Below are 15,857 nucleotides of genomic sequence, written 5' to 3'. Positions count from 1 at the left end.
TGATTTTTTTAAAACAAATTGTTAGGTCCCTATTACTAATGAAATCTAAAAATTAAATGATGATTAGCCAAAACATATTCAGAGTTTAGGTTAAATTCAAGATGCTAAGAGATTTGGTTAATAAAAGACTAACAAAAATAAAATTGTTACTCCAAACAGCTAAGGAGTTTCTTTCAACCTAAGTGCTGCTGCTATATTTCTAGTGGTCTACAAAAACAGCAGTAGTTATCAGGAAGGAAATCTTTTCTATCTCCACCTATTCAAATTAAAGTAAAAATCCTTCTTATAGGGACTGACTTACAAATTAAACCTGTTCGATGCATGGACTATCTAGAGGGGAAAATGCATGTGCCAGAACTACCCAGCTATGTGACACTGAGCAAATCATTTAACTTCTTTGAATCTAACTTCCTTATATTTCAGGCACAATCCAAATCAATAATTTTATAATCAGATAAACCAGACTATCCCAAACTGCTGTAATGACTGTGTAAATAAGAGAGGAAAAAGGGAAGGAAAGGAAAAGTGGTGAAAAGGAGATGAAAGAGTAGTACAGAAAATGAAATGGAATACAAAGAAAAACAAGACTGATAAATGGTTGAGAACTGAGCAACAAGAGAAAAACGTATTCTGTAAGAAGAGAAGGGGGGAAAATTAAGAAAGACAGAAAATGAAAAAGAAAAGTTGAGGTGATAGGCAGGCAAGGAGTACCTGAAAGAAGAACAGAAAGGGGTGAATGGAAAAGAACAAGGGATAAAAAAAAAGACAACAGAGTAAGTGAGTGAAAAGGTAGAACAGTTAAAAGTCAAAGAACGACAGGTTAAAATTCATGGATAAGACCAAACATTACAAAAGAAGAACATTTAATCTTTAAAATAATTAAATTACATAAGATCAGACAGAGCTAAGATATGACATGCAGGTAAAAATGACCATCTCCAGATAAAGCAAGGCAAACACCAGAGACCAAAGAGATATAGTAAATTTAGATGAGAAGAACAACATGTATGGACAAGAATTAAAAAACACAGAAAGAAGGCACACATTTTAAAACTTCCATGAGTTTCCTATGGTCATTTTGAAATTCACTGTTAAATCTTTGCACTAAGTATCTATGACTATTATTATGAAAGGAGAAATACTGCTGAAATTTTAGAAAGCGCTGATCGCTAAAGTAAGAATTAAATAAAGAAACATAAAAGGAAGTTTTTACGTGAAATTATTTCATAGCAAAATAGGAAAAGAACAAAGAACCTTATAAAAATTATAATTTTCTAGTTGATTTGATCTTAGAAAGGATGAATATACTGGAATATAGAAATTAGATATCATCTATAAGTACTCTTTTTTAAACATGTTTCATAATTCAAACAGAAGTCTATTTTTACTAAATTAAACTTGAAACATAAGGGGATGCACATATAACTTCTAGAACATCTTCTAACCATACTCAAATTTCTTTTAGAAGTTTCTTTCTATACTTTTTCCAATTGAACCAGAAGAGGGAGCATCTTTTCCCTTTCTAGACAGAGAAAGGGCAGCATCCATGTGAGGTACTCTAAGTACAAATATCGAAACTAATAAATCATGGTTTGAGTAGCTTAATAATAGAAGCCAAAATATTTCAGAACAAGAGCATTATTCATCTTTTTCTGACTTATTTAAACAGTGTCTAATGACCACATTGCAAAATTAGCCTAAATTAGTTCATATTCCTCAAATATATCAGGATGATTTTATTAGGATCTAAGGTCATAATTTTTTGTTGTTAAACACTGAAATACAACCTCTGAGATACCTGAGATACTGAGAAAATAAAAATACACACACTGGAATCCAATTAAAGTTAAGATGAAAAGTATTAAATGAATTCCAACTACCTAATAGAAAACATTACATAAACATTAAATATTTGTTGCATCTAAGCATCTATTGCCTACAGTTACAAGATAAAATATTGTGGTCATGTAATACCCCTAAATGGCATAGTTTTTGTTTTCTCAAGCATCTCAACTAACAAGGATAGTAAAGTACATTTCAAAAGCACCTCTTATTACATAAAAGGCACATTACTTAAAGTTAAAAGAAAGCTGAGCACCTAGCGTCCAGAAAGATTAAAAGCAGCAACAACATGTTCATAGTAAACAATGTGATATTTCTCAAAAAACATAGAAAGGTAGAAAATTAAACAATACATAAATAAGAACAAAGTATCTTGAAAGAAAGAAAGCAAAGACAATAATTTAGAATTCTGCTATACTTTGAGCAACTTGAACAAGTTTTCTTAGTGGGAGGAGGCGGTGGGCGGGCAGGTGGAACTGTATATCCAGTGAGGCACAGTGTAGAGCAGAATAGCTGAGTAGACCCTTTCCTCTGATAAGCAGTTTGCCCCTTCTGGAGGATTTTTTTACAACCAGAACAGGAAACTCGAACAGCTGTGGCTGGAACTGAAGGAAGCATTTTATTCATGCCAGATGATGCCAGTGAAGGCTGAAAGCCAGTAGTCAACTGTGGAGCTTTAAAAAAAAAAATTTAAAAAAAAAAGTTTTACTTTTTACCATGAATTTTAAGTAGGCATCCTTTCTTTCTCTTCTAGAGCTAGTCTTGAAACCCAACACTAATTATGCAATACACAATTAAAGCCATTCTAAACTGCCTAGTTTACTAATATAAGTAGATACTTCCTCTCACTCATACTGGTCAGAATAAATAAACATGATTCATTCATTCAGTTCTGCTTCTTACCAAGAGGACTGCCACTGACTGAAAACACAGCACTAATTTTCAGTTCCCCTTCTTGAGTTTTTTGCTGTTGGCCATGACTATACTCCTTTTAAAAAGAAAAATAAATAAATATGTAAAGAAAAAATAAATACAATGTATCTAAAGAAATCCAGATATTCAAGACATTTTACTATGGCTATATAGGGGTGGAAAATGTTTACTACATTAATATTAATAAGTAATAGCAAGCAAACTATAATTACAATAAGGGTATAACATGTTTATACACGCTGAGAGTTGAGGTAAAAAATGACAGTAGCTATCTAGCCTATAGCACTACCAGATATTCACAAATTATTTTTTAAATTCTTAATATTATTACAGTATTTTAAGTTGCTGTTCATCTATTATAAAAGTAATACACACTTACTATACAAAATTTAGACAAGTAGAAATGAGAAAAAAATTCTAATCATATTTCCATTACCCCAAAACAACCACTGTTACTCTTTTGTTATATTTCTTTCCAGTCTTTTCCCCTGCCGTATGTGTTTCTTCACACAGCTGTAATTATACTGAATATAGCATTCTTATAAAATGATTTTTTGGTCACTTGAATCAACTGAACATTTATTTGCATATTATCACATATTACTCTAAAATAAATTCTAGTGGCTAAATATCAGTGTTTCTAAGGTTGGAGTCCAAGAATCCCTGAGGTTTGTAAAGGCAGACCAGGCAGTCTGAGAATTCTAAAAAAAATATTTTAAAAGTCTGGGTTTTTATTTCAATAATTTTTTTAGTGAATGTAAATATATTTTTAGTCATGAATAACCACATATAACTGAGTTGTACAACAAGTTTTTAGTGCTGTTGTTAGCTTTTACAATTCTATTATTGCATTGTGAAGCCCCTAAGTGGTAGATTTAACTTTGTATTTTAATTCACTGTTTATCACACTGAAACTTGCAAAACCCTGAAAGACGTCTTATTCTTGGAATTCTCAGGCAACTCCAACATACCGCCTTTTTTTGTGATAAGACGTGTCTGTACATTACTGGAATTCGAGAAAATACTGATATATATTATTTAATAGACATATCAGATTACATAAGGATGAGACTGGGGTGAGGTGAGGCACTTGCCTCAGGCACAAATTAAGGCACCAAAAATCTCAGTAATATTTTTTAAAATGCCATAATCCACGATAAACAAAATACCAAAACTTTAAATAAGTAAAGACAGGATCAGTATTACTAATTTTTCCCTTGGCCTCAGTCTCCAATTTGATAGCCTTGAATGGCACTGAAATTACATAACCACAACCCAGTGTTGGTTCACTTGTTTCCACACATTTGCTTTTATCGGTAATGCCATGATGAACATCTCTGTGAATACTCATACACTCATATTTAGGATTATCTCCTAAGGAAAGAATCTTAAAGTGGAATTACCAGGTAAATAAGTACATAGTAAAGGTTCTTGATGCACAATGACAGATTGTTTTTTAAAACCTTAATTTTATTTATTCTAGCAATTTGTGATAAAAGCCACTTAAAAGTCTCTTCCCATTCTTGTTTTAATTTCCAATTTTTTAAATATCCATTTACAAAAAAAGCATTATAAGGTAACAAGATTAACCTCTGATAACATCTGTTATCAACATTTCCTCAATATGTACTATGAGATAAATTTTACATACTGAAGTTTCCATTTTTATGCCAAAAAATCGACAGTTTTTACCTTTGCGATTCCTTCTATTTCTTACAAAGTTCTACTTCCACAATAAAATACTAAGAAAGTTTTCATTGTTTATAATACAGTCCTTTAATCCAGAGGTCAGCAAACTTTATCTGCAAAGGGCCAGATACTAAATATTTTTGACTTTTCAAGCCATGCTATCACGACTACTCAAGTCTGCCCTGGTAGAGCAAAAGTACCCATAGATAATATGTAAATGAATGAATGTGGCAATGATCCAATAAAACTATAAAAACAGTATGCAGAAAAACAAAACAGAAACAAAGAGGGCAGGCTGGATTTGGCCCACTGCTGAAAGATAATTTGCCAACTCCTGCCTTAATCCATCTGTGCTTTATTGATATTTATTTTGATATATAATGAGCATTTTTCTTTTTCTTTCTTTGACTAGCTGATGAATTCCTTCCACTCACCATTAACATATCAACTTCCTCTAAAAATATCTCTTTTATGGCAATCTATTCTGCATCACTATCAGGCTGACGACTCTTATGATATCACACTATCCTAATGAAAATAATTGTGAGATGTTTAATCATTTAATAGTTCACCACATCTCTAATGTTTAGAGCATACATGTAACATAATGTGTGTGTGCATGCCTATTTATTTTTCTTCAAAACATAAGAAACCACTGATATTTTCATAATTGTATCCATACTGTATCTTAATTTAGGAATAACTAATATCTTATATTAAAAAAAAGTCTCTGCATTCATTCAAGTTGTTTTATCCGATACAAGCACTTTTTAGTTGCTCTGCTGTAGGAAACAGTATATCTTTTCATAATATTGTCTAACTGGGAAACAACTGATTTATAGAAATATTTCTCTGTTTTATATAACTAAAATTCAACTAGCTACTCCACTAAACTTTCAAGAATTCTATTAATTTTCTAATAAAGATCCTTACCAGTAAATGATGATAATTTTGTCTCCCCTTTTCCATTATTTCTTCTAATTTCTTTAACATGTATTGGGTCGAAAATCCAACAAGAGTTAAATAATAATGCTGACATCAGTAATTTGTGTTCATTTAGTTATTATTAACAGAAGGTTTCCATCATTTTACTTTTAAATTCAATGACTGTTATTGATCAGAAGTAGGTATTTCCTTACCTGATCAAGAGAGTATCTATTATAAGAAATGCATAGTGAATTACATGAAATGTCTTTCGGCATCTGTCTATCTATCTATATATCTAGTCTTATTTGACCTGTTGATGAAGTTACGTATATTAAGAGATTTTCTAATATTGATTCATCATAACATTCCTACATTATATAGTATATGAAAGCATATTACAAGTAAAAAATTTTTTTAAATCTCAGAAAACTCCAGAAAAAAAATCAGTATTCATGGGCATACTTTCATGGTCTCCAGTCAGCTCTCTTTCTCACTGTCTGTGACAGTTATTTCAAACTTCTGATACATTCCTTAAGTCTCAAGTACATATTACTTATATAATATAGTAAAGTAAGAATATATCTTAAGTACTCTGCTTGTACACACACCCCACAATGCCTTCAAGGCATAATCATGTTTATGTTAGTATCCTCCCAACAATGATTAATTTTACAAATATTTAATAAAAAATCAATGACTAATAACTTGAGAAGTGAAAATCTGATGATCCAAAAGCTTTCAGAAACAGAAAAACAGATGTCAAAACAAAACCAAAAAATCCTCTACCACAATATCTTTACCTTCCCTTTATTTACCATAAAGTATGTATCAGTATCCCAAGACAGTATTTTAGAAATGAAGAACCCAGTTTCTATAACCAAGTTAACTTGACATGGCTAAAAAAACAAGCCCCAACATTTAATTACTGCATTCCATTTGCCAAGACTATATGACTCACTATTGTGACAATTAATTAATTTGCTTTCCCATTCTAATCCATTTACTTCAATGAGAGATTACAGATCAGCTCTCCTTTTATTATGAGCAAAAAGAAAAGAAAAAAAATCATGATTTTAATATAATATTTACTGAATTTCCAGCTTTCAGAAACTACAGAAAAGGGGAGAAGAAAAAATGACGTCTCTGGCTCTTTAAAGTTTTTATTTTAAAAACTTCTCTAGTCATTTTTTTAAACAACTTTTATTTACAGAAAGTTTGGTAGACTATAATAATAAGGCCTTGATGAAGGCCGCTGATTGGCTCCTTCCTGGCCATATGGCCTTGAGTAACTAACTTATTAACCTCTATGAATCTCAGTTCCCTCACCTAAACATAGAGTTAATATCATCTACTCTGGCCTTCTTATATTGGAGGATGAAACAACATAGTACACATAAAAGCATCTGTAAGTATTATATACAGAATATATTATAGTAACATGCAATAGGATTTGAATGAAGAAATGTAACTGGGAGGACAAATGATGCTACGCCAGTAACAGAGGCAGGAGGATGACAACTGGCAAACCCAGAAAATTATAACTGAAGAAATAAGAACAATTGGGAAGAAGTAAATATATATATATAAACATACATTTCAGTATCTTAGTGATTTACATGGGAAAGTAAAAAAATTAAGACCAAAGTGAACTGTGTAAAAAGGAGAATAAGGAAGTGAGTTGAAAGCAGAGCTACAAGTTAAGCAAAGAGAAAAGCCAAGGGAGGTTTTGACGAGGTGCCAGAAGCTAAAGCTATGATCTTATTACACCAAGAGAAAAGTTATTACAAGTAACTGATGGTCAAAAGTAAAGACTGACCACAGCTGTTAAATCTATCAGTATTTTATGAGCATTAGGTTATAGTACTGTTTTCAGAGTCTAAGAGAATAATTTGTTGGAACTCCTTTTTCCAGTCTATGGGAAATGAATAAGAATAATAAAGCATTGGGCAGTGTTGAACAAGGAATATAGATTTCCAATGGTCACTGAGGAGAAATACCTAAAAGAACAGGACAATGAAGAAGGAGGTGGGAGAAGGGGAGAGGAAATAGGAGGGGGGGAGAGGAAGTAGGAGGGAAAGGGAGAGGAGGGGGAGAGAGAAGGTAAGGAAGGGATGGAAAAAAAAGAAAGAACCAGGTATCCATAGTTTAACATGAGGTCAGGGATTTCTAGAAGAGTTATCAAAGGTATGATCCCACAGGATTGGTGCAGCTGATAACAGAAAGGACTTCTCAGAGAACACCTAGTTTTACCACTCACATGCTGGAACTGCCTTATTGTGGGGTCAGGGCAAAGAATGCTTCTGGACCTTATGCCTAGAACTTACACAGATTCCTGCTTGGTTTCAAAGAGTCCAGTCAATCAGGTGGTGAGCCCTTAGGGAAGTTCTTCCCCAAAATCATGACGAAACTTCATATACGGCATTTTATAACACATTATTACACTTTGAATAGTGATAAAAATGTAGGTGTTTCTGTGTCCTGACTGTTCCACCCTGTTGGTATCCTCCAGTCACTGGAATCTCTGATTGTTTTCAAAACAGTAATATTGGGTTGGCCAAAGGTTCATTCAGATTTTTCCGTAAGACATTACAGAAAAACCTGAACGAACCTTCTGGCCAACCCAATACAAATAACCTTTCCTGATGCCCTCTTCCCACAATGTGTTTGGTCTTTGCTATAACTGCCTTTTCAGCTCAAGGAAAGTGTCACTGGGTCATGTACAGGCAGAAAGTGACGTCTTTGGTACCCTGCCAGCATTATGATTTCTTATGGATTTCCCATGTCCAGATTGGGGCACTTAAAAGACAGGAGATCTGCCCTGTATAGGCATGGTAGTAGTCTTCTAAAGCATACACTGCCATATGAACCTCCCCTAGGTGTCAGGACACTTCCTTATCTCTAATTCAGATATCCACGACCTCCACTTTGCCTGCTTTTATTAACATGTTTTCATTATTCAGATATTTTCATATTCCTTCTCTACCATCTTTGTAGCTACCACACTCACAGCCATCCAACTCTACAGCTTTATCATCACTACCCTATACAGCTACCCTCCACTGGGCACCATGGCATTCTCACTTAATTGAAGCATCAATCTGACTCACATAAATCACCTACATCTATAAACCACCTATTCTTCCATTTCCTTACTCTAAAAGAGTGGTTCTCAAAAGCAGAGGATTTTGTCCCCCAGGGGACATTTGGCAATGTCTGGAGACATGGTACTACTGGCATCTAGTAGGTAGAGGTGAAGGATGCTTCTAAACACCCTACAATGCACAGGACAGCCCCTCACAACAAAGAATTACCTGGCCCCAAGTGTCAATAGTGCTGAGAAACCCTGCTAAGAGACATCTGAGTGAAAAAAACTTCTTCCACAGAAGTCTCACATTCTCAACCCCCCTAACATAAAAGAAAGATATGGAAAGGTAAGCTTTCTCCACATCAAATGTCATTTCAAAAAAATAGCTAATTCATGCTATCTTTACTTCTCAGCCTCTTCACTCATACCAGCTGTATAAAACACAGAACACCCTCAAACAACTGCTCTATTGCATATTCATCCCTTGGTCCTTTTCCTACGTTCCAAAATGATTACAGCATCTTTATTCCGTTCCAACCACTGCAATGTCGTCAATTGCATGGATAACTTCACTGACTTCAGCATTCACACTTACAGAATCTTTATGACTTTTACCTCCAGAGCAACCTTGAAATAACAGAGCTCTATCCTTACCCTTATTACTCACAGATCTCAAAACTGGAATCCTATATCACCCATCAAAGCATCAAAACCTCCTTTATCTTCTACCCACTGATCTAATGAACTGGATCTTCAATCACCTAATTTTTCCAAAGATTAATTAATCCCATTAATCCCTCCTGAAAAACACTTAAATCCATACATAGCCTATACTTCATTAGCAGCAACTGCAAAAGGCTTATTACTACCTTATATAAACTCAATCACACCATAAACTCATAAACCATCATAAACCTTCAGCCATGTCTGCTGTATCAATCTCAAATCCTTGAAGACTCACTTTGCCTAATCCTGCACTGAAAATGTAAAATTCACAGAACAGTGGTATTAAGGAACGATGTGGATTAAAAGCCTTAACTACTACTTGGACAAAGTTTCCTATAACTCTGGTTGATTCCTTAGTATTATTCTTATAAGATAATTCAATTGCCTCAACCTTCATTAAGAGTCTCCTCTCACCCCATCAACACAACACTTCACTTCTTAATCAAGAACTTCCTTTCTTGAATGAATAATTCATGTGTGGAACAAAAAGAAGGGGGAAGAAAAGGTGAAATGTTTACTTGAGCATTGTCAGGTTCATCTTTAATTTTGTCTAGTAGTCCCTGCTGTGGTGCCATTGCTTTGTCATACTCATCATCCAAAGGTTCTTCTTTAATTCTAACATTTGATGCAAAGGAATTCCCCAGTTCCGAACCAATGGATTCTTTATTGGCAAATGGATAGCTGGAATCCTAAAACACAATATAAAGGATTAATAAATATTCAGATTTTAAAATTATTCCTCTTCAGGTTTAACACCCAAAGAAAAGCTCACTGGAAATGAAGAACTCTACGGACATTCATTAGAGTCCCTATGCTTACAAGTAAATGTGATATATGTCTAAATATCAAATACAAATAAAGAATCTAAGAGCAGAGGCTTCTGAGAACATCTCCAAAGATGTCCTTACGAAAATAATAAAGGAAATTAAAAAAAATAAAATCAGCGCTCTACCTAACACATATAGTTACAGTTTAGAAAATCACATAAAGAAAACTTGCCACAGTTATAGCAATCTACATACACACTGAAAACTTACCCTAAAGTTTGTTTCTGGGGTTTGTGGTAAATGGGTATGTAATGTTTCTTCAACTTGATTAGCTATTGAAAGAAAAACAAAACAAAACAAAACAAACACATGTATATGAATAACAAATCTTACAAAGAGTGACCTAAAAAGCTATCATTTGATAATCACCTCTCTTTTCCAATGAAGCTGCTCATTAGAGTGAAATGGGTACCAAAAATACCCAAAAGGTAGTTTCACTCAAAACAAACAATCTGGCCCCATCTAACTTTTAGCCTTGCCTCATGCTCTTTCCTTGTTCAAACCTAAATAAAGTGGTTACATTATCCACTATGTTCTGAAAATTACTTATGTTTGTTCTTCCCCATTTCTGCTTATATCATTCCAAGTCCCCTCTATCCTAATACTTATACAGTCTTCCAGACTCAGCTCAGTTCAAAATTCACCTCTCCTCTATAAAACCTGCCCTTGTCCACTGAGTTAAAAATCATCTCTCTCCTAAGAATACCTAAAACAGTTTCAGTTATTTGATAGAAATTTTATTATGCTGCCTTATAACAAACTCTTCTACTACTGTCTTTAATTATAAATTAAGTTTTATGCTATTCAACTGGTCATTGACACTTCTGCTACTTGACTTGTCTTGTCCCTTCTGCTATTAGACACTATGTTCCTTGAAGATAAGTACCCTTAAAATTTATCCCTCATAGGGATACTGAAAATACATATTGAATAATATATACTGAAAAATACAGTATACCCTTGTAGAGTCTTGTACATAATGGATACTTAAATTAATTGTTATTTTTAACAATACTGATTTGTTCTTTCAATCATAGTTTTCCTAGCACTGTCAAAAGAAATATAAGGATTGGTATATTCTACCAAGCTTTCTTTCACACCTATTGAACATTTATTGAAATATTACTATTTTCACTACACCACATTAGGCCCCAAGAACACAAAGATGAATAAGATACAATCTGGCCCTCAATAAACTCCTACACTAGCACGTAAGGCAAAACAAATAGAGCTATAATACCGTGTGATAAGTACTATAAATAATGAGGCATAAACAAAATGCTATGGAAATATAGATAAGGAAACAAACATTCTTGATGTAGAGAGGTTAGGGATGACCATAGGGCAGAAGAGGTTTATGAGTTAGGTGTTGTTGAATAAGAAGCACTTTTACAGGCATATATACAAAGAGAGAAAACGACATTCAGGCAAATGGAACAGCAGGAGGAAAGAGAGGCACAGAAATAAGAAAATGTATATATTCAAGAATGGAACTGAAGCTAAGTATAGGGTACGCTGGGCAAAGAGGCTCAAGAGGAGTCTCAAGAAACTTCTAAAACATAAAATAGAAATGTTATCAAAAAGAAAAACCCTCCCTAATTTGGACTAATTTGTGGGACAGCAGTTTGAATTAGTGCTTACAGCACAAAGAAGTTAAATCCAACTTCAGGTTCCAATGTTCAACCAAAGAATATGAACAGGTGATTCGAGTATCTTGCCTTCTCATCAAAATATTGCAACCAGGGGAGGGAGAAATGAGGTTTAGAGCTATTTTTCAACCATTTATACCATTACCAATAGTTACTGGGAGAAATTCAGTCACTCTGCAAAGAACAAGGATAAAAGAAAAATGACAAGCTTACAATGAATTTAACTGTTCATACTTTGCTTAGCATCAGAAGTAATAAAAGCTGTATTATTATCAGCACGTTATTTATTGTTTTATGGCTCTATTCCAACAATTATTACCTGCTTTATCAAAAAAACTGCTTTTCAACCTTGAATCCAACTCTTTATGGGGTTTATCCAACCGTTTTTCACGTTCAAGATAAGTTAGGTCTCTATTTTTCTCCTTTCCAGAAAAAGTCTCTTTGCTGTTTTCTCTTACTAGACTAAAATCTTTCCGTATTGATTTAAAGACAGAAACCTGATCAAATTGTTTAGGAAAGTCTTTTTTTAATTTATTTTGAATCTGTATTTCATTTTCATTGTCTGATTCATGCTGTGTGACTCTTCTCTCTACTTCCAAGCTATCATCAGTATGAATTGAAGAAACAAGATTGTCCTTTGAACTAAAATCCTGTTCATCCTCATTGTCACTACCAACGACTGGAATTCCTGCAAGATCCCCAGAGTTCAAAAAATAATCATCTTCATCCAGCAATGAATTTTCAGATCCTGTTTGATTCGGCATTCCATAAGACATGCTGTCAAGGGTAGGAGTTAAGTTGTGGTCTATATCTTCAGACATTTCTGTATCCATGATACCACCACCTTAAAAAGTAAAATACTGTTTAGACAAATGATAGTGCTAAAGATGACCATATTTATAAGGTCTGTCTGGCATTTAACCAAATATATATTTTTTCTTTTCAAACAAAATATAGATAATAATACTGTGGTATTCAATTAGCACTTTGATATAGGTGTGACAGATAAAATATCCCTATCTGACAGATAAGGAAATAGGGACGTAAAACTTGAGAAACTATTTCAGGTTAGAAAGAAAGTCAATGCAATATAGAAAAAAAGAGCACTAACTTCAGAATTAGACATATCTGTGTTGGAATCATAGCATGATTAACTGAAAATCTATGTGATCCTGAGAAGTAAACGCTCAGGCTTCTTTATCTGTAAAACAGTGTAATACTCACCTTGGAGATTAATTTTTGGTGAGGTTTAATGACAGTATGTAAAAAGGGCCTAATAACACAGTGACTGACACATAGAAGGGAATATAAAAGTGATAATTATAGTTATCATAGAGACTACTCTGGGGAGCTGAGATTAGAACCCAGATCTCTGACCTCAGAGTCCTAATTTCTCTGCACTAACTCTAATAAACACTTAAAGCAGTTAATGTTTATAATGGTAAATATTTAAACATAAAAATAAAATTTATCCAAGCCAGAATATATATTAAAAACTGTTTACTGTTCAAAACTACATGCTAAAGTCTCTTCCATCCCCAAATAAAACAAACAAAAAAAACTCAGCCCTGTTATTTCTTTTTCCTGACCTAATTCACCTTTCTTTCACAAACTCCTAGGGAAAAAGTTTACATTGGTTTGTTTCTACTTCATCTCCCAGTCATTAATCCTTTGAACTTAATGCAATCTGGTTCCCAACTTCGCATCGGAACTTCTCTCATTAAGATCATCAATGATTTCCTCATGGTCAAGTCCAATTATTTTTTCAATCCTTATGTGGCATATCCCTCCTAGATAAAATACCTTTGGTTTTTTTGTATTGTTCCCTAGTTTTATAATTGTCCTATTAATTTATTTTATATGTCTCTTCCTCTGCTTTATGTGCTCAATATTCCAATTCTCGCCTCATTTTATACACTCAGACTATTTTATTCACCACTATAGCCTTGACTTTGCTGTTGACTTCCTAAGCATTTTAGCTTAGACCCTTCTTCCAAACTTCAGATATCTATATTCAATTAGCTTCTATAGGTCCCCTAGGGACCTTTAACTTAGCACTTCTAAAACCAAATTCATCATGTTCCCGTTCCAAGCATACTTTCTTGTTTTCCCGTCATTTAATTAACAGCATCACCAAGTCAGCAATTTGCTCAAGATAAAAAAGAGAATCACTCCAATTCTCCTTCCCCTTGGACAAATTCTGCAAACTGTATTAATTAATATCTCTCTCAAATCCATCTCCTCCACTCCTCCACCATTCCAACACTCCACATCTCTTCCTGTTAACAGTGTACTAACTCAATCCACATGATATCTAGGAGTCAACCATATTCTTACAAATCCTGCCCTGAAACCATATTTAATTGGTCCATGAGCAGACAAACTAGAACTGGTAAAAACACAGAGTGAAGCAAAGACTAAAAATATTAGTGGCACCGACAGCCTTGCTTTTATTTGTTCCTGAAGCCCAGATGAACCCTTTGTGTGGCTGGATCTTCAAATCATTCCCTGGGTTCCATGATCCAGGATAAATTCCTCTTTTTGTTCAAGCTGATTTGATTTGAGTTGGATTACTTATAATCAAGTTCTAACTGATACAGGGTCCAAATGAAAGCTTTCTTCAAGTTGCTCTCCTCCATAAAGACATCAGAATTATCTTTCTACACCATTAATCATTCTACATTATACCTTCACTTGAAATCCTTCAATAACATCCCACAGCCTAAAGTACTCACTCATTCATTCAGCACTTATTTATTAGGAAATCACTCCGTGATAAGTACTATGCTAGATGAAAAAGATAGCTATGATTCCCTCTCCTCAGCGAACCAGAAAAACAGACAAATGGAGGAAATAATAAAATTAGAAAATCACCATTTTCACTTAACTAAGTAATTAATTCAAACAAAGATGCTAATAAAATCTTAGGAATTTCTACAACTTACTTTCACACAGTATATATATTACAGAGAGAAGGGCTTCCCTGGTGGCGCAGTGGTTGAGAGTCTGCCTGCCGATGCAGGGGACACGGGTTCGTGCCCCGGTCTGGGAGGATCCCACATGCTGCGGAGCGGCTGGGCCCGTGAGCCATGGCCGCTGAGCCTGCGCGTCCGGAGCCTGTGCTCCGCAACGGGAGAGGCCACAGCAGTGAGAGGCCCGCGTACCGCAAAAAAAAAAAAAAAACTACAGAGAGAAAAGCAGGGAGGGATGAGAGAGCATGCACAAAACTATATTCACTATACTGTTCTTCCAATTGTTCTAGTTGAAAATTTTCATAATAACAGAAGGTTAAGGAGAAAATATAAATAAAGGAGCAGGGTGGGGCTTCCCTGGTGGCGCAGTGGTTGAGAGTCCGCCTGCCGATGCAGGGGACACAGGTTCGTGCCCCGGTCCGGGAAGATCCCACATGCCGCGGAGCGGCTAGGCCTGTGAGCCATGGCCGCTGAGCCTGCGCGTCCGGAGCCTGCGCGTCCGGAGCCTGTGCTCCGCGACGGGAGAGGCCCGTGTACCGCAAAAAAAATAATAATAATAAAATAAAATAAAGGAGCAGGGTGTTAAAACACACACATACATATAGTGTGATAAATTTGCCAGACTGTAAGCAGCTAAAGGTCAGGGTTAGAACCTCCTCTTTACAACAGTTTATCCTTACTACCTGACCACACAGCATATGCTCAGTAACTGTTTCATGCATGAAATATGCACTTTGTGTGATCAACAGTTTAATCTAAGTTCTACAGTATATAAGAAGTCAACTAAAAAGTAACATTGCAAGCAACTTCCAAAATCTCTATGTTTTAATTCAGGATATGGTACTGGGAAAAAAGGTAACCACCTGAAAAAACTGGATTCCTAACTCATACCAAAATAACTTCCAGATGTATTTAAGGTTTAGACATAGAAAATAAAACACTAGTATTAAAAAAACCATGGAAGAATTATTTTTAGAGGAAAAACCTCTCTAAGAATGACAAAACCTAGAATAAAAGACTGATTTACTGAATAAAAGACCAAATGTGACTATAAAAAAATTCCTAAAGAAAAGATAACCCAAACCAAAAGATTAAAGACAAAGTTGTTGAAAACAATTTTACTGCACTTTATATCACGAAAGGTCATTTCCCTAATGGATAAAGATTAAGACTCATAGTTCAATAAAGATACCAAAAACCAAATACA

The 15,857-nt window shown here is 34.5% G+C and overlaps 1 protein-coding gene across 2 annotated transcripts in view; it reads right to left on the bottom strand.

Moving 5' to 3' along the window:
• Positions 1 to 15,857, bottom strand: part of ZMYM4 (zinc finger MYM-type containing 4) — a 174,644-nt gene that overhangs the window by 51,131 nt on the left and 107,656 nt on the right. For both annotated transcript variants that reach the window (XM_060019103.1, XM_060019111.1), the window contains 5 exons: positions 11,998 to 12,522; positions 10,240 to 10,301; positions 9,721 to 9,891; positions 2,746 to 2,830; positions 2,261 to 2,516 (listed from right to left, as the gene is read on the bottom strand). In XM_060019103.1, the coding sequence (XP_059875086.1) occupies positions 2,261 to 2,516; positions 2,746 to 2,830; positions 9,721 to 9,891; positions 10,240 to 10,301; positions 11,998 to 12,522 (1,099 nt within the window). The remainder of the gene's footprint in view (positions 1 to 2,260; positions 2,517 to 2,745; positions 2,831 to 9,720; positions 9,892 to 10,239; positions 10,302 to 11,997; positions 12,523 to 15,857) is intronic.

This window comes from Delphinus delphis, chromosome 1, assembly GCF_949987515.2.
Source record: "Delphinus delphis chromosome 1, mDelDel1.2, whole genome shotgun sequence".
Taxonomy (NCBI): domain Eukaryota; kingdom Metazoa; phylum Chordata; class Mammalia; order Artiodactyla; family Delphinidae; genus Delphinus; species Delphinus delphis.
Note: the sequence above shows the minus strand (reverse complement) of the source record. Positions and strands in the feature narration are given on the sequence as shown.